The 19517-nt window shown below is 41.0% G+C and overlaps 2 protein-coding genes across 3 annotated transcripts; one reads left to right on the top strand and one right to left on the bottom strand.

Moving 5' to 3' along the window:
- Nucleotides 1-4233: 4233 nt before the first annotated feature.
- Nucleotides 4234-9760, bottom strand: LOC124027861 (zinc finger protein 814-like). 2 transcript variants are annotated; one of them, XM_046340114.1, is made up of 3 exons: nucleotides 9393-9760; nucleotides 8935-9147; nucleotides 4234-8818 (listed from the first exon to the last, which is right to left on the bottom strand). In XM_046340114.1, the coding sequence occupies exons 2-3, from the start codon at nucleotides 9131-9133 to the stop codon at nucleotides 5889-5891; spliced, it is 3129 nt and encodes a 1042-aa protein (XP_046196070.1). In that variant the 5' UTR covers nucleotides 9134-9147; nucleotides 9393-9760; the 3' UTR covers nucleotides 4234-5888. The 2 variants fall into 2 exon arrangements, with proteins under 2 accessions (XP_046196070.1, XP_046196072.1); XM_046340116.1 differs by having other exon boundaries at nucleotides 9602-9760.
- A 333-nt stretch (nucleotides 9761-10093) lies between these two features.
- On the top strand, nucleotides 10094-16863 carry LOC124018895 (protein ABHD14A-like). The gene is made up of 5 exons (XM_046334212.1): nucleotides 10094-10230; nucleotides 10632-10914; nucleotides 11216-11331; nucleotides 11894-12129; nucleotides 15575-16863. The coding sequence occupies exons 2-5, from the start codon at nucleotides 10652-10654 to the stop codon at nucleotides 15755-15757; spliced, it is 798 nt and encodes a 265-aa protein (XP_046190168.1). The 5' UTR covers nucleotides 10094-10230; nucleotides 10632-10651; the 3' UTR covers nucleotides 15758-16863.
- The last annotated feature ends 2654 nt before the right edge of the window (nucleotides 16864-19517 follow it).

Below are 19517 nucleotides of genomic sequence, written 5' to 3'. Positions count from 1 at the left end.
GGAAAAGATGCAAGAGGAAAACGCGACAGGTGAGCTGACAGCTTATCATTGTATCATACGCCAGGAAGCGTTGTGCGGTAAAGCCTTGAAAATGGAGCATGTAATGAGCATCATCACGCGCACAGTTAACTTTATCAGAGCCAAAGGTTTGAATCACCGCCAGTTCAAGGCATTTCTGACGGAGTTAGAAACGGAGCATGGTGATTTGCCTTATCACACAGAGGTGCGATGGCTAAGCCAGGGAAAGGTGCTTCAAAGATGTTTCGAGCTTCGTGAGGAGATTTGTCTGTTCTTGGACAGCAAAGGGAAAGACACAACACAACTCCGAGACGAAATGTTTCTGTGTGAAATGGCTTTTCTGTGTGACATTACGAGTCATCTGAATGCAATGAACTTGCAGCTGCAGGGTCGGGATCGAGTCATCTCTGATATGTACAGTACAGTGAAGGCATTTAAAACCAAACTGACTCTGTGGGAGACGCAGATGCGGAAAGAAAATTTGAGCCACTTTCCCAGCTGCCAGACCATGAAAGAGAAGCTCTCTACCAGTGCGTTCCCGAGCGCACAGTTGGCTGATAAAATAGGTATGCTTGCCGCTGACTTTCGACGCCGATTTGCTGACTTTGAAGCACAAAAAGCAGGTTGGAACTGCTCGGTAACCCATTTGCTGTTGACGTGGAAAGCTCACCACCAAACCTCCAAATGGAGTTGATTGACCTCCAATGCAATGATGCACTGAGGGCAAAATATGCGGCAGTGGGTGCTGCGGAGTTCGCCCGTTTCCTCCCCGACACAATGCCCCAGCTGCGCATCCAGGCTGCTCAAACGTTGTCTATGTTTGGCAGCACATACCTGTGTGAACAACTGTTTTCTTTGATGAACTTGAACAAAACATCACACAGAAGTCGACTTACTGCTGAACACCTCCACTCAATTCTGAGGATTTCCTCAGCTCAGAGCCTTACCCCGAACATTGATGAACTTGTGGAAAAGATGGGACACCACCAAGTATCACCCTCAACCTCAAACAAGTGAACATTACTGTGCAATCACATATTTAGAGTTTTTACTCAGTTCAAGTTTAAAAGTTAAAGTTTAATATTTGTTTTCACTGCATGTTACTTCTCCTTAAACAAAGTGTTGTTTTTGATTAATAGATTTTTGCACTTTATTTTATTGTATTTCAATCCAATTATATTTTAAAAATATTTCAGTTGAGTGGATGATAGAAAATTGCTATTATTGTTTTTTTCTTTGAAGTAAATTTAGCCCACTTTTGCTAAAATAGAAAATATAGGCTACTGATGGTGCCTTGAATACCGGTTTCTTTCATTTAATGTTCATGTTATGGGGATTTTTATATAAAGGAAATTTGTCTTTTGTGTCTGTTGAAAATTAAAGATTACTGACAGAGCCATAAGAAAATATTGCTTTATTTATCTGATCATATTGGAATATATTTGTTAGGTTTTCAGTAGGTTCAATTAGGTTCACTAGACTATATGGGTCATTTAAAAAATTTCAATGAACATTCGAACAGTCCGGCCCTCGGCTTGTAGCTAAATTTTTTATTTGGCCCTCCGTCCATTTGACTTTGACACCCCTGCTCTAGTTGGTAGGTAAGTAAACAAAACAATCATTAACAAACATGTTACTAAAGCCCTATAACATCTTAGCCAATTCACAGGACCTTTATAACATTTTTAGATTGATAGGAAAATGTAAATCAAATCAAACTATTTGTCACGTGCCGAATACATGTGAAATGCTTACTTTACAAGCCCTTAACCAACAGTGCAGTTCAAGAAGAGTTAAGAACATTTTATCCAAATAAACTAAAGTAAAAAATATCTACAAATAATTAAAACTAACAATAACAAGGCTATATACAGGGGGTACTGATACCGAGTCAGTGTGTGGGGGTACAGGTTAGGTGAGGTAATTTGTTAATGTACAAATCAGAAGTTTACATACACTTAGATTGAAGTCATTAAAACTCATTTTTCAACCACTCCACACATTTCTTGTTAACAAACTATAGTTTTGGCAAGTCGGTTAGGACATCTACTTTGTGCATGACACAAGTAATTTTTCCAACTATTGTTTACAGACAGATTATTTCACTTATAATTCACAATTCCAGTGGGTCAGAAGTTTACATACACTAAATTGACTGTGCCTTTAAATAGCTTGGAAAATTCCAGAAAATTATGTCATGGCTATAGAAGCTTCTGATAGGCTAATTGACATCATTTGAGTCAATTGGAGGTGTACCTGTGGATGTATTTCAAGGCCTACCTTCAAACTCAGTGCCTCTTTGCTTGACATCATGGGAAAATCAAAAGAAATCAGCCAAGACCTCAGAAAATAAATTGTAGACCTCCACAAGTCTGGTTCATCATTGGGAGCAATTTCCAAACGCCTGAAGGTACCACGTTCATCTGTACAATTTCCAAACGCCTAAAGGTACCACGTTCATCTGTACAAACAATAGTATGCAAGTATAAACACCATGGGACAACGCAGCCATCATACCGCTCAAGAAGGAGACGCGTTCTGTCTCCTAGAGATTAACGTACTTTGGTGTGAAAAGTGCAAATCAATCCCAGAACAACACCTTGTGAAGATACTGGAGGAAACGGGTACAAAAGTATCTATATCCACAGTAAAACGAGTCCTATATCGACATAACCTGAAAGGCCGCTGAGCAAGGAAGAAGCCACTGCTCCAAAACTGGCATAAAAAATCCAGACTACGGTTTGCAACTGCACATGGGGACGAAGATCATACTTTTTGGAGAAATGTCCTCTGGTCTGATGAAAAAAAAAATAGAACTGTTTGGCCATAATGACCAACGTTATGTTTGGAGGAAAAAGGGGGAGGCTTGCAAGCCGAAGAACATCATCCCAACCGTGAAGCACCATGTTGTGGGGGTGCTTTGCTGCAGGAGGGACTGGTGCACTTCACAAAATAGATGGCATCATGAGGAAGGAAAATTATGTGGATATTTTGAAGCAACATCTCAAGGCATCAGTCATGAAGTTAAAGCTTGGTTGCAAATGGGTCTTCCAAATGGACAATGACCCAAAGTTGTGGCAAAATGACTTAAGGACAAGAAAGTCAAGGTATTGAAGTGGCCATCACAAAGTCCTGACCTCAATCCCATAGAAAATTTGTGGGCAGAACTGAAAAAGCGTGTATGAGCAAGGACGCCTGCAAACCTGACTCAGTTACACAAGCTCTGTCAGGAGGAATGGGCCAAATTCACCCAACTTATTGTGGGAAACTTATTGAAGGCTACCTAAAATGTTTGACCCAAGTTAAACATTTTAAAGGCAATGCTACCAAATACTGAGTGTACGTAAACTTCTGACCCACTGGGAATGTGATGAAAGAAATAAAAGCTGAAATAAATAATTATCTCTATTATTGACATTTCACATTCTTAAAATAAAGTAGTGATCCTAACTGACCTAAGACAGGGAATTTTTTACAAGGATTATATGTCAAGAATTGTGAAAAACTGAGATTAAATGTATTTGGCTAAGGTGCATGTAAACAGTCTGACTTCAACTGTAGGTAGGGGTGAAGTGACTATGCATAGATAATAATCTGTGAGTAGCAGCAGTGTACAAAACAAATGGAGGGGGGGGATCAATGTAAATAGTCCGGTGGCCATTTGATTAATTGTTCAGCAGTCTTATGGCTTGGGCACAGAAGCTGCTGAGGAGCCTTTTGGTCTTAGACTTGGCACTCCGGTACAGCTTGCTGTGCGGTAGCAGAGAAAACAGTCTATGACTTGGGTTACTGGAGTCTCTGACAATTTAATGGGCTTTCCTCTGACTCAGCCTATTATATGGGTCCTGGATGGCAGGAAGCTTGGCCCCAGTGATGTACTGGGCCGTAAGCTCTACATTCTGTAGCTCCTTACGGTCAGATGCTGAGCAGTTAATCCATACTTCTGACCTTTTTCAGTGAACGTTACCTTCTTATACAGGATTTTTTGTATATGTGAGAGTATACTGTATGGTATTAATTGTTTAGAAAGAGAAGCCGTCTTAAATAAATACGAGTTAGATGTAAGAGAAGAAAACCAAGGTATTGTGAAACGCCAGGTGTGGATGGTGAGAGATGAACACAATACCATCCTCTAATCTGTCATTATTCAAGTCTGGACCACAATGATGCTCTGTGATCACTCCATGAGGATACTTTGGAACAAAAATGATAGTGTTTTTTTTATTACACCATCTCTTTGTTTTATTGATCATCAACATCCGTTTCATTGTTCATTTCCAAAATGTTACAAAAGAGGTAAGAGTAAGAATATACTATAAAGTATGCATGCAAGCTTCCTAACTGCTTCAATAACAAAATGTTGAAGGATATTTTGATATGTATGCCTGGTCCTATAGACATTCTTCAGTGGGCATTCCATACAGGAAACAAGATAACAAAATGAATTGTTTGATTTTATGATAGAATTGGACCATTTTAAACACAATACAACCACACAATTTAAAACGTATTTCCATTGTGGTCCCCTTGAAAATACACAAAAACAAAATATACACAAGATTATAAACCGGGTAGTTTGTGTTCTGGATGTTGACTGGTTGAAAGCCGTGGTATATTTAAGCAATAAGGCCAGAGGGGGGTGGTATATGGCCAATATACTACAACTAAGGGCTTTTCTTAGGCACAACGTGGCATGCCTGGATTACAACCCGTAGCTCTGGTATTTTGGCCATATGCCACAAACCCCTGAGGTGCCTTATTGCTTAAATATACCACGGATATGACCCATAATTACTTCCTTACTACTGTAATTACGTTTGTAACCTCAGGGGTTTGTGGCATATTGCCAATATACAACAGCTACGGACTGTATCCAGGAACTCCGCGTTGCGTCATGCTTAAGAACAGCCCTTGGCCGTGGTATGTTAGTCATATACCACACCCCCCCGGGGGCCTTATTTCTTAAATACAGGTATGATGCATAATTACTTGTTTACTGTTCTAATTACATTGGTAACCAGTTTATAATATAATTAAGGCACATCAGGAGTTTGCTTTATATGGGCTAAGGGCTGTATCAAGGCACGTTGCGTTGCACCTAAGAACAGCCTTTAGCTGTGGTAGTTTGGCAATATATAACACCTCGTCAGGCTTTATTGCTTAATTATAACATCTCATCAATAGGGAGGAAACAGTAAATGGAATAAAATAGGTGACCAAGTAATGTTCATTGATAAAATTATACTTTCTTTTAGCTTGTGTAGTTTTAAAGCATTTTACCATAAACCATTTATTTCCTCTTAGGGTTTCTTAAAACTCCCTAGTGTGGGGATGGATTTTATAAGGTTTGGTACACCATTCCATTCTTCTGCACCAGTTTTAAGAAAATAATTCTTTCCCCAGCAATCCCACAGGGCGAAAACTGGTTTAAACATAGATGTTTTTGTTGAAATGACGTGGAAACAATGTGATGACTTTGAATCTACGTGGAAAAATGATCGTATTTGCAAAAAGTCATCAACGTACGGGATTTTTTTTCACCCAACTTGATACCTAAATCCAATGTCATGGTGAAATGTTTTGCTGATTTCATTTTGAATTCACATTAGTTTACAAAAATGTAAAATAGATTTTGAACTGACGTCTGTGGCTAATGTAATCCTACTATAGCACCGCAGTCTAATATTGGCAACACTGGCTCTGGTATGATGGCTATGAGGGTCTACAATAACATTTAAATAACCAGACAATACAAGATACCAAACCACAGCTCACTATATACAAATACACAACAAGTTCTACAAAATTAAATTAATCTTCTAAATCTCTCATGTTATCAACACCAAAGTGAGTTATTGAACAGTTCCATATCAGAATGAATTCATAATTTTACTCCTTTGTCCAAGACAGTTTAGTAGACGGTGTCTTTTCAGATAGTAAAGCCCTCTGAAAGTATTTTTACAAACATAGCAGGTATGATGTTGCTGCTGGGAGTGGCTCTGAATGAGCTTTAGTAGGGCAGATGCTTCAGACCAGCCCAGTTTCCACTTGGAGCGCTCAGAAACATGGCTCTTCTGCTTGGGTGTGTTATTGTGGCGGCGGGTGTTGAGGTATTCCAACCACTTGTTTCTATGATTTCGCTCATGCTTCTTGAGGTTTTCTGCAATGTGGAATACTTTGTAACACAATGAGCATGAGAAGGGCCTTTCAGTAGAATGTGTGTACTTGTGGTGCTTCAGATGATCCGCCCGGCTGAAGCTTAGGCCACACTCCTCACATTGGAACACCTTACCTGCCTTTGTGTGTGTGTGGTATCTATGTCTCCAGAGAGAGTTACGGTCCTTGAACGTTGTCCCACAAGTCTTACAAAGATAACTTCTCAACATTGTGTGCATTTTACCAAGGTGGGTCTTTAAGTCCTCCTGCCGCCCAAATGTATCTCCATAACAATGACTAAGGTGAGGTTTCTCATTGGTGTGCAGGTTCTCATGCCGTCTCAAATGCTCTCGCCTCTTGAACTTTGTACCGCAATATGAACAAGCATGGGGAGTTTTGGCCGAATGGATCATTCTGTGTTTCCCCAGCTTTCCCCCAGTACTACATTTCTTGCCACACTGGTGGCATGTATAACCGTCTGGTCCTGGATGATCAACTTCATGATTCAACATCAGTTCCTTTTGATGTTCACATCGCTTCTCACGCAGTTGGAAGATGTGGTTTCTCACCTGATGAGTATTTTCATGCGTCCGCAACTCTCCTGGATCCCTGAATCCAACGCCACAATCAAAACAGATAAAGGAACTGCCAGAATGAGAACAGCTGTGGTGCTTTAGGTGATCTTTTCGGCCAAAGTCAAGTCCACATTTTTCACAGTGGTGCAGCTTGGAGTCTTTTATGTTGCTCTCCCGAATTCTCCTAGAGTCTTTGCGATCCTTTAAACATTTCCCACAAAAATGAAATGAAACATGATATATGAAACAGTCCCCACAATCTTTGCAAATAAATTGTCTCGATACATCTTCCTCGGTCTCTCCTACAGTGTTTAAGTCTATTTCAGTTGCCTCCAGATCCCTTTGTGTCGGCAAGCCTTTCAAGGTGTCTTTAATGATACATGTCCTGACATTGCCTACTGCTTTTAGGGTTTTGCGGTATTGGTCTGGGTGCATATCCCTGGCATGATTCTCAAACTCCAGTCCACTGGCGAGCTTTAGGACACAGAGTTGACAATAGAAAATATCCCCCTGTTGGCTCACCCTACTTGCCTCTATGAAAGCCTTTACATGCTTACGCAGGTGGAAGCACTTATGCTTTTGGAAAATATCTGCCTTTTCAAAATGACGGTCACATTCACAGCACGTTAAAGAAAATGTGTTTTTACCCAAGTTATTTTCCCGATGATACATTTTCTCGTGTTTGGTACAAGCTTTAAGCTTGTTGAATGCTCTACCACAAACTGGACATCTAATCTGTTGTTTCACTTCCGGCCCGTGCTCCTGTTTAGGAGGCACTATTTCACTTTTGCCCTGTGCCCAAGCATGTCTTTTCTGGTGTTTTTGGTAAGATTTGAAAAACTTAAAAACCTTCCCACAGTCCAGACAAGGAAACGGAGGAGAACGGTTAGAGTCAGCCGGAAAAGGAGAACGGTTAGAGTCAGAAGGAAAAGGAGGAGAACGGTTAGAGTCAGCCGGAAAAGGAGAACGGTTAGAGTCAGAAGGAAAAGGAGGAGAACGGTTAGAGTCAGAAGGAAAAGGAGAACGGTTAGAGTCAGAAGGAAAAGGAGGAGAACGGTTAGAGTCAGAAGGAAAAGGAGGAGAACGGTTAGAGTCAGAAGGAAAAGGAGGAGAACGGTTAGAGTCAGAAGGAAAAGGAGAACGGTTAGAGTCAGAAGGAAAAGGAGAACGGTTAGAGTCAGAAGGAAAAGGAGGAGAACGGTTAGAGTCAGAAGGAAAAGGAGGAGAACGGTTAGAGTCAGAAGGAAAAGGAGGAGAACGGTTAGAGTCAGAAGGAAAAGGAGGAGAATGGTTAGAGTCAGAAGGAAAAGGAGAACGGTTAGAGTCAGAAGGAAAAGGAGGAGAACGGTTAGAGTCAGAAGGAAAAGGAGGAGAACGGTTAGAGTCAGGTGTTTGCTGCTCTGCAGTGTTGGCTAGTTCATCATCAGAAGATATTAGAATACATGCATCCTGATCCTCAGTATCATTGATGTTCTTCCTTTTTTTCTTGGTGGCCCTTACACAAGTTTCTGTGTCATCTTTCCTATTGCCTTCAAGACGTACAATAATCTCAGAACTTGAATGCTTCCTCTGTTTTTTTCTGCTTTTTTTGGTTATCCTGTGAGTCTTCTCATGCTTTATGAAAGAAGTTAGGTATTTGAACCCCTTACCACATTGCCTGCAGGTGTGAAGGCCTTTCACTTTCTGATTGACATTTAAGCCTACTGCTATGATTGACTTTCCATTTCCTCTCAGTCTTGGTACAATGTGAGTGGCCTGGTGCTTTGTGAATGAAGTTAGGTATTTAAACTCCTTCTCACAAGTCTTGCAGGTGTACAGGGCTTTGATATGAGTTTCCTCATGTTTTCGAAATGAAGTTAGGTATTTGAACACCTTCCCACAAGTCATGCAGGTGTGCAGGTGTGAGACACCTTCTGTTTCCATTGACCTGGCTTTCGGTCTTCCTCTCTCACTTGCTACATCACATATTGAATGAGAGCTTATGAAGTGCTGCTCCAGCTCTGGTTCATTAGTGAAGGAGGCTTCGCAGGCATCACATGGAAAGAACTGGAGTTCCACATTCGCAAAACCTTTAAAAAAGACAGAGGCAACAAGTACAACATTTAGATTATTTTGACCTCACAGTTAACCCAGTTAATAACAAGTTAGCCTAACCCACAAACCAATACCCTTGTTATTTTCTTACCATGCCCATCATCATTATGAAAGTCAGCATCCATCTCCATGTCTAGGCTGCCATGGTTACTTTTAGGTAGGTTGTCTTTTACCTCGAGAACAAGCAAGTCTGGAGAGACGTCTGAGATCTCCAGGGTCATTATCTCTCCATTGGCATATCCAGATAGTGAGCTAGAAGGGTCCTCCCTCTCCAAATCAATAGACTCCATGTTATCGTCTTATTCTGAGACGTATCACCAAAGAAGCACACAAACACACAAAAATAAATCTACAAACATCTTTCTAAATGTTAGATAAAGAATCCATTATCATTGTTGATAGGCACACGAGATGTGCACTTTTCAATTGAGAAGCAAAGCAGAATGCAAATTATCAGAGGATCTCAAAGTTGAACGCTATCATGGCCAAACTAACTAAATTATTTGGTTTGAAGTTACTTTCATATTATTGAGATAAAAAATAAATTACATTGCACGGTTGATATCACATCCATTGACTGTTAGCAAGCTAGCTGTCTGTAAAGTTAGCGGATGTTATCGAAAAAAAACAGAACCATCCATTCGGTTTTCTACCATAGACTACTTTCAGGATGAAGAACCATCTAATCATCTAAATAACAAACTTCCGCAGAGAGACAGAAAGCACGATAGCTATGCCTAAAAATTTCACAAATGTACCAGATACAATCCTTAATACAACATCGAGTCACTCCGTTGTTTTTCTCCCGTGGTTACCCGGTCAAGACTAGAAGGTATCCAGCTTTGGTCAAATTAACACCAAAAGTTGATTTATTTAGCATTTTACTAACACTAACCATAACTCTTGTCATAACCTTAACACAAATATCCTAACCTGCTACGTTCATTCTCTTAACCTGCTTCGTAAATTATCATAACCTGCTGCAAAAAGTCAAATATGATGTTAATTTGACAAAAGCTGCATCCCGTCTAGCCATAACCTGGCTTTTACCCCGCCATATTGTTGTGCAGCCCACAAATGTGTTCGATTAGAAACAACAATTTATTTGATCTAAATGAAAAACGTTTCATTATAATATCTTGTAGATGTCATAGTTCAGTAGTTAATTATTACATAATTGATACTGAGCTATATTAATTGTATATGTTTTACAAGTACCTGGATTTGTCTTGGAACGAAAACAACGCAAAGTAATAGTTGTTTTCCGGAATTATTTATGTGAAACACACTTTATATCTGCCACTGCAAATAGCAAAGGATTTCACTACGCATCCATTCGCTACTGTCTTAGACTAATAACAACTGCGGGCACCCAGCTATTTATGAGGTATATTTTCAAATAATTTTATGTTAGCTATGACATTTGTGTCACGGGACGAATGACTGTCGTGAAGAAGGCTTATATCATGCATGTTAGCTAGTTAGGTACCTAGGTAGCTAACAACGTTAGCTTAATTTCACATGGATGGGTGTATTGACACTGGAACTATTTCGTGTCCTACCTTCGCTGCCATTCAGTTCAGCACTACTAGCCACTAACTTTATCATAATAATATTCAGTGCTTTAAACATAATCATCAAAATATACAAGTGTCATAGAAGCATTAATTATGGAGTACTCCACAGGCAAATACTCACCTCTTTATGGATATTTTAGTATATCAGAAACTATTTATGGACATTTTTTTGGCTTCTTACTAAATCCCGAATCTCTGTTATTCTCTCCAGATCAACCAACTTTGGCTGAAATGAATTTTCTACGTAACCGTCTTGTTGTGCTGGGCCTGGTGTTGCTGGCCACTGTTCTGTTGTACCTGCTACTGCCGTCCATTCGTCAGGGCAGCATGGAGCCTTCGCTGGATGTCCAGAGGATGGGCCTGGTGGCTGTCTCTCCTCCTCCGCCTCCTGCCATCAACGTGTCCGTCCGCACAGGGCAGCTACCTGGGGACCCTCCACTCTTCTTCAGGGAAGCTTTGCCGGTCGATGGATCTGGTAGGCAGATACTGCCCAGGTGAGGGTAGTCACCTCCAGCAGCAGTAAAAATGGTCAGACATCCACACACCGAACCCCCTCCTCATACAAATTAGCCTAGCCCAGCAACCTCTTATCTGAAACTGCATAAAGTAAGAATTGCAGAGAACCCAAGCCCATGTAAACAGATTTAACTAAAGATGTGTTGATGCATAAGCACTGTAGTTACTCAATAATTATGATTACCCTGTGCAACTGTTAGTCACTGGATTGCCATTACAGTAGTGCGGGAGGACTGAAATAAATAGTGACTTAAACACCTGGTTGTCTTTCCTATACAGGCTGCAAGTGGTCCTTCTCCATGGCCAAGCTTTCTCTTCCAAAACCTGGGAGGAACTGGGCACCCTGGCCTTGCTGGCCACAAACGGATACCAGGCCTTGGCTGTGGACCTACCAGGTTCGAGCTACAATAACATTCAAGCCTGAGAATGTTATGTTGTTTAACTGGCTGAAATGCAGTTAAAGTCCACTTAAAGCTGGAATCCTTAATGGTGAAACTGCCACATCTGTTTGGGATTTTACAACAACAAAGAAGTTACTTCAAACAACCAACACTGCTTTTTTCCCTCAGATATCATTGCACGTACGATAGAACAGTATGTAATGATTTTTTAAAACCACGATGCTGGATGCTCTTTTCCTCTGTTTCAACAACGAAACAATAACAAATGTTACTGCAGATTTCAGCTTTAACTGTGGTTTAATGTGCTGCACGGTGTTGTTCACTGTGTAGCACAGCATCACTGACCCAACTGTTAGAAATGGCAGTGTGAAGGAGTTGGAAGGGAACACTATAATTACTGCACTTAAATACATATCAAGTTAGGTTCCTTGGTTCTCATTGAATTCTACAAATGTTTTTTTACACCCACACAAAATGCCAAAATGGGATGGAGAAGGTATTTTATAATGCTTTATCAGTTATTTATCTTCTCTCTCGCTCTCTTTTCTCCCTCCAGGATTTGGGAACTCTCCAGACTCGGATGCTGTGAAGACAGACCAGCATCGGGTGGACCTTCTGGGGAGGTTTATGGAGGCTTTGGGCGTGAGGACAGCGGTGCTGCTCAGCCCCTCTATGAGCGGCCACTACTCCATCCCCTTCCTTATGAAACACAGTGCCCAGCTGCACGGCTTCATCCCCATAGCCCCAGTAGGAACCCGCAGCTACACCCCTCAGCAGTACCAGAGCATCCAGGTGAGAGCTGTAATTCTGGGTGGTTGGGAGTTCATTCTGATACATAAACCTAATAAAAGCAAAGAACTGGATTAATTTTTGCGTGGAACTAGATACTTTTTTGGGGTGTGAACCAGCTTCCAGTGGGACACTTTTAGTAGTAGCAGTGGAAGCAGTGCTACTGAAGGCATACTGAAGGCATACAGTATTCATACCCCTTGATTTATTCCACATTTTTTTGTTATGGCCTGAATTCAAAATGCATTAAATGTTTTTTTCTCACCCATCTACACACAATAAACCAAAGTGAAAACATATTTTAGAAATGTTTACTAATTTAAAATTAAATACATAAATATGTAATTTACATAAGTATTCACACCCCTGAGTCAATACTTTGTTGAAGCACCATTGGCAGCGATTACAGCTGTGAGTTTTTCAGGATAAGTTTTAATAGCTTTTCACACCTGGATTGTGCAATATTTTCCCATTTATTTAAAAATAAATTATTCAAGCTCTGTCAAATTGGTTGTTGATCATTGCTAGACATCCATTTTCAGGTCTTGTCGTGGATTTACAAGTATATTTAAGTCAAAACTGTCACTGCCACTGTCTTCCTGGTAAGCAACTCCAGTGTAGATTTGGCCTTGTGTTTTAGGTTATTGTTCTGCTGAAAAGTGAATTAATCTCCCAGTGTCAGGTGGAAAGCAGACTGAACCAGGTTTTCCTCTAGGATTTTGCTTGTGCTTAGCTCCATTCCCATTTATTTTTTATCCTAAAAACTCCCCAGTCCTTAACGATTACATGCATACTTATAACATGATGCAGCCATCACTATGCTTGAAAATATGGAGAGTGGAACTCAGTAATGTGTTGTATTGGATTTGCCCCAAACTTAACACTTTGTAGTCAGGACAAAAAGTGATTTATTTTTGCCACATTTTTTGCGCGTATTACTTTATTGCCTTGTTGCAAACAGGATGTATGTTTTGGAATATTTTGTATTCTATAAAGGCTTTCTTCTTTTCCCTCTGTCAACTAGGTTAGTATTGTGGAGTAACTACCATGTTGTTGATCTATCCTCAGTTTTTCTCCTACCAAAGCCATTAAACTCTTAACTGTTTTTAAGTCACCATTGGCTTCATGGTGAAATTTCTGAGCGATTTCCTTCATCTCCGGCAACTGAGTTAGGAAGGATGACTGTATTCTTAGTGTGATGGGTGTATTGATATACCATTCAAAGTGTAATCAATAACTTCACCAATGTTCAAAGGGATATTCATTTTTTTTGCCCTTCTTTGCAAGGCATTGGAAAACCTCCCTCGCGGTTGAATCTGGGTTTTAAATTCACTGAGGGACCTTACAGATAATTGTATGTGGGGTACAGAGTTGAGGTAGTCATTGAAAAATCATGTTAAAATATATTATTGCACACAGAGTGAGTTCATACAACTTATTATGTGACTTGTTAAGCCCATTTTACCCCTGAATGTATTTAAACTTGCCATAACAAAGGGGTTGAATACTAATTTACTCGAGGCATTTCAGCTTTTTATTGTTTATTAATTTGTAAAAAGAAAAACATAATTCCACTTTGACATTATGGGGTGACCAAACAAATCTATATTTAATCAATTTTAAATTTGTCTGTAACAAAAAAAATGCGGAACAGGTCAATGGGTCTGAATACGTTCTGAAGGCACTGTACATTTTTGTTGACTTTGTAAGGGTTAAAGTATATAGTCACTCTTAAGCAGTTAGTATCTGACATAATGGTCTTGGGCACAGCTAGATGCTTCTCTTGGCACAGAGAAACACACCAATAACAGCAGGTCTTGTCGTCTTAGATCAGTGGAAGTCCGTGATTGGTTTAAGGTTATCCCTGACTGGGCTCACACACAATCATAGTTGGTGTGTTTTAACTCTATTCACAATTAAATTCAATTACTCAGAGCCTCAATCAGTAATAAATCAGTGTCATTTTTCTGATACGGATATTTACAGGTTTTGTTTACATAGAAAATGTCAATGACTAGTTTTGAATGTTGTGCAGCCATGCAAAATAACCACCAGGGAGCAGAATGGAGCTATGGGTATTTTATGTATTTATTTTATTTAACCTTTATTTAACCAGTTAGGCTAGTTGAGAACAAGTTCTCATTTGCAACTGCGACCTGGCCAAGATAAAGCAAAGCAGTTCGACACATACAACACATGGAATAAACAAACATACAGTCAATAATATAGTAGAAAAATGTGCAAATGAGGTAGGATAAGGGAGGTAAGGCAATAAATAGGCCATGGTGGCAAAGTAACTACAATATAGAAATTAAACACTGGAATGGTAGATGTGCAGAAGATGAATGTGCAAGTAGAGATACTGTGGTGCAAAGGAGCAAGATAAATAAATATATTCAGTATGGGAATGAGGTAGTTGGATGGGCTATTTATTTATTTGGCACAATGGACAGTTTTTAACATCTCGTCCCGTGTTTTATGATTCTGATTCAGATGGGCTATGTACAGGTGCAGTGATCTGTGAGCTGCTCTGACAGCTGGTGCTTTAAGCTAGTGAGGGAGATATGAGTCTTCAGCTTCAGTGATTTTTGCATTTTGTTCCAGTCATTGGCAGCAGAGAACTGGAAGGAAAGGTAGCCAAAGGAACAATTGGCTTTGGGGGTGACCAGTGAGATATACCTGCTGGAGCGCGTGCTGTGGGTGGGTGCTGCTTTGGTGACCAGTGATCTGAGATAAGGCGGGGCTTTACCTAGCAGAGACTTGTAGATGACCTGGAGGGTGGATGACCAGTGGGTTTGGCGACGAGTATGAAGCGAGGGCCAGCCAACGAGAGTGTACAGGTCGCAGTGGTGGGTAGTAAATGGGACTTTGGTGACAAAACGGATGGTACTGTGATAGACTGCATCCAATTTGTTGAGTAGGGTGTTGGAGGCTATTTTGTAAATGACATCGCCGAAGTCGAGGATCGGTAGGATGGTCAGTTTTACGAGGGTATGTTTCACAGCATGAGTGAAGGATGCTTTGTTGCGAGATTGGAAGCCAATTCTAGATTTTTACTTTGGATTGGAGATGCTTAATGTGAATCTGGAAGGAGAGTTTACAGTCTAACCAGACACCGTGGTATTTTTCGTGACCTGTATCTGTAATGCATTTGCACAAATGACAGAATCTGTTTTTAGACGTTGAGAACAGCCTTTGAAATGTATTTTGACTCTAATCTGAGTAGTAATACTGTCCACAAATTTATAGTAAAACACTAATGTAGGGTTGCAAAATTCTGGTAACGTTCCTGATTGGAGGGTTTCCGATATTCTTTCTTATTCCATCCTTATTCCAGGAATCATCCAACCTGAAGCTCTAGAAAATGTTGGGAAAGTGGCCAGAATTTTGCAGCTCTGAGTAGATGTATTGTTTCCTGATCCTTGCTTGCTCCTATGTCCCTGTTTAGACTCCTACTCTGATTGTGTTTGGAGCACTGGACACCAACCTGGGGGCCCAGTCCCACAAGAATCTCATGCAGCTCCCACACCACTCAGTCCTGAAGATGGAGGGGGCGCGCCATGCCTGCTACATGGACAAACCTTGGGAGTTCCACCAAGCACTGTTGGACTTTCTCAGCAAACTGGAGTGAGAGGGGGAGGAGGAAGATAGAGGGAAGGAAAAAAGAGATAAACAGGGTTGTGTTTGCGTGGAAGTGGAGAAATTATACACAAATAAGAAAAAGGGAAAGTAGTCCTCTGGGATAATAGGGCAAAGGCTGCTTTTGATATTACAAATTACCCCGGGCCCCCTAGTTATCCTGGTAGAGTGGCTTACTCCAGGCCCCTAGCCACCCTGGTAGAGTGGCTAACTCCAGACCCCTAGCCACCCTGGTAGAGTGGCTAACTCCAGACCCCTAGCCACCCTGGTAGAGTGGCTAACTCCAGGCCCCTAGCCACCCTAGTAGAGTGGCTGACTCCAGGTCCCTAGCCACCCTGGTAGAGTGGCTTACTCCAGGACCCTAGCCACCCTGGTAGAGTGGCTTACTCCAGGCCACTAGCCACCCTGGTAGAGTGGCTAACTCCAGGCCCCTAGCCACCCTGGTAGAGTGGCTTACATTGCGATGCTTTTGTTAACATCCCATCAAATCGAGAGCAACTCTAAAAGAAGTTTACTCTTTGAGTTGAGCATGTAGAACAGAATATATGCAAATTCAAAGACTAGAAGCAAAGACTTGTTTTTTTCTACAGGCTTCATTATTGGTTCCATGATGAAGATCAACATCAGTTAATTGAGATGAGGATGAAGAGGTTAAAGGAGATCTAAGGCGATAGTACCAGGGTCGTATTCATTCGTGCACACTGTAGCAAAGTGTTTTGTAACGGAAAACAAAGTTCAGGTAGTCCCTTCCTGTTTCATCCCTTTTGCTTCTGTTTGGTTCATAGTGAATACGAACGACCCTGTTTAGAGAAATTACTTGTGAAAATTGTGAGATCAGTTTAAAATACAATCTCTTGTGCGTTTTTTTTGTTGAGGAGACAGAATCGATGGTTGCCAATTCACAACTGTATCTCATGGTACAGAAACTTGGATAAAGACTAACAATAACATGAAGATATTTATTTATAGACTTCAGCTCCCTGTTAAAGCATGTTCACGTTCATTCTGAATTTCTTGCTGAAGTGTGTGTGTGTGTGTGTGTGTGTGTGTGTGTGTGTGTGTGTGTGTGTGTGTGTGTGTGTGTGTGTGTGTGTGTGTGTGTGTGTGTGTGTGTGTGTGTGTGTGTGTGTGTGTGTGTGTGTGTGTGTGTGTGGGGGGGGGGGTCCAACGATGATTAAGGTATTTACTAAATGAGAAAGCTGTTGCAACCAGAAAAGTACACTCCGTTACATTTCTATGTTTTGAGGATGACCACTATTTTAAGTTATGAGTTTGTACATATTAGATGATTTTGTTTCATCGGACAACAAGTTAAAGCCTCAAGTTAAATGGCTTAAACAATCATGAAAGGTATTTTGAGTTGTGCTGTTATTGAGCTTAAGTTCCTTTAATAAAGACTGCATAGAATATGTTCTGTATTTAGTTTTTGTCTATTTACAACAAGTACTCAGTGAAGCAAATATACAAAGACTGTACTGGTCGGAGAAAAATGTATGATTTGGAGATCGATTGCACATCCTTTGTGCCGAATGTTCCAAACAAAGAGGAAGAGGAGAAGTGAGAGGCGTAACTCGGCTCAAAATCTGTCTCTTTAAGTAAGTGGTGTTTTTGCTTGTTTTTTTCGCCCACCAAGCAAGTAGTTTTTGTATGGAGGTCAATGCGAGTGTGGAATTTGGTCATCTTATTTGTTATGTGAGGCTTATTTGATTGAAAAGACATTTTGTGATGTTTAGGTTGCTACGAATGGATGATATAAATACACACGTGGCAAACCGGCAACTTGGAGAAAAAGTATTTTATATTTATGACCTGTTGGTCACACGATACCAGAATAAAAAAACAAGAACACCCAGAAAAAATATTTTGTGTGGAGGTGCTGACCAATGGCCAATAAACTATAAAAATAGAGTTGCACACTCCATATATAAACTTCCAGTAATTTATTGGGTAAATCACCAATGTTTCGGCATCACTGCCTTCTTCAGGGTGACACAATACCTTCCAAATAGTTCCAAAATAACAAAGACATTTCAAATGTCTATGTAAACTGAGCAAAAAAAGAAACGTCTCTTTTTCAGGACCCTGTCTTTCAAAGATAATTTGTAAATATCCAAATAACAGATCTTCATTGTAAAGGGTTTAAACACTTTCCCATGTTTGTTCAATGACCCATTAACAATTAATGAACATGTACCTGTGGAACAGTCGTTAAGACACTAACAGCTTACAGACGGTAGGCAATTAAGGTCACAGTTATGAAAACTTAGGACACTAAAGAGGCCTTTCTACTGACTGAAAAACATCAAAAGAAAGATGCCCATGTTCCCTGCTCATCTGCGTGAACATGCCTTAGGCATGCTGCAAGGAGGCATGAGGACTGCAGATGGTGCCAGGGCAATACATTGCAGTGTCCGTACTATGAGATGCCCAATACAGCGCTACAGGGAGACAGGATGGACAGCTGATCGTCCTCGCAGTGGCAGACCACATGTAACAACACCTGCACAGGATTGCTACATCTGAACATCACACCCGCGGGACAGGTACAGAATGGCAACAACAACCGCATTTACACCAGGAACACACAATCCCTCAATCAGTGCTCAGACTGTACGCAATAGGCTGAGAGAGGCTGGCCTGAGGGCTTGTAGGCCTGTTGTAAGGCAGGTCATCACCAGACATCACCGGCATCGACGTCGCCTATGGGCACGAACCCACCGTCGCTGGACCAGACAGGACTGGCAAAAAGTGCTCTTCACTGACGAGTCGTGGTTTTGTCTCACTAGGGGTGATGTTCGGATTCACGTTTATCGTCAAAGGAATGAGTGTTACACCGAGACCTGTACTCTGGAGCGGGATCGATTTGGAGGTGGAGGGTCCGTCACGGTCTGGGGCGGTGTGTCACAGCATCATGGGTCTGAGCTTGATGTCATTGCAGGCAATCTCAACACTGTGCATTATAGGGAAGACATCCTCCTCCCTCATGTGGTACTCTTCCTGCAGGCTCATCCTGACATGACCCTCCTTCATGACAATGCCACTAGCCATACTGCTCGTTCTGTGTGTAATCTCCTGCAAGACAGGAATATCAGTGTTCTGCCATGGTCAGCGAAGAGCCCGGATCTCAATCGCATTGAGCACATTTGTGACCTGTTGGATCGGAGGGCTAGGGCCATTCCCCCCAGAAATGTCCGGGAACTTGCAGGTGCCTTGGTGGAAGAGTGGGGTAACATCTCCCAGCAAGAACTGGCAAATCTGGTCCAGTCCATGAGGAGGAGATGCACTGCAGAGTACTTAATGCAGCTGGTGGCCACACCAGATACTGTTACTTTTGATTTTGACCAGGGACACATTATTCCATTTCTGTTAGTCACATGTCTGTGGAACTTGTTCAGTTTATGTCTGTTGTTGAGTCTTGTTATGTTCATACAAATATTTACACATGTTAAGTTTGCTGAAAATAAATGCAGTTGACACTGAGAGGACATTTTTTGTTGTTGCTGAGTTTATATACAGTGGGAAGAACAAGTATTTGATACACTGCCGATTTTGCAGGTTTTCCTACTTACAAAGCATGTAGAAGTCTGTAATTTTTTATCATAGGTACACTTCAACTGCGAGAGACGGAATCTAAAACAAAAATCCAGAAAATCACATTGTATGATTTTTAAGTAATTAATTTGCATTTTATTGCATGACATAAGTATTTGATCACCTACCAACCAGTAAGAATTCCACCTCTCACATACCTG

Source organism: Oncorhynchus gorbuscha, linkage group LG03, assembly GCF_021184085.1.
Source record: "Oncorhynchus gorbuscha isolate QuinsamMale2020 ecotype Even-year linkage group LG03, OgorEven_v1.0, whole genome shotgun sequence".
Lineage (NCBI taxonomy): Eukaryota > Metazoa > Chordata > Actinopteri > Salmoniformes > Salmonidae > Oncorhynchus > Oncorhynchus gorbuscha.
The sequence above is the reverse complement of the archived record's forward strand: the minus strand, read 5'-3'. Positions and strand labels throughout refer to the sequence as shown.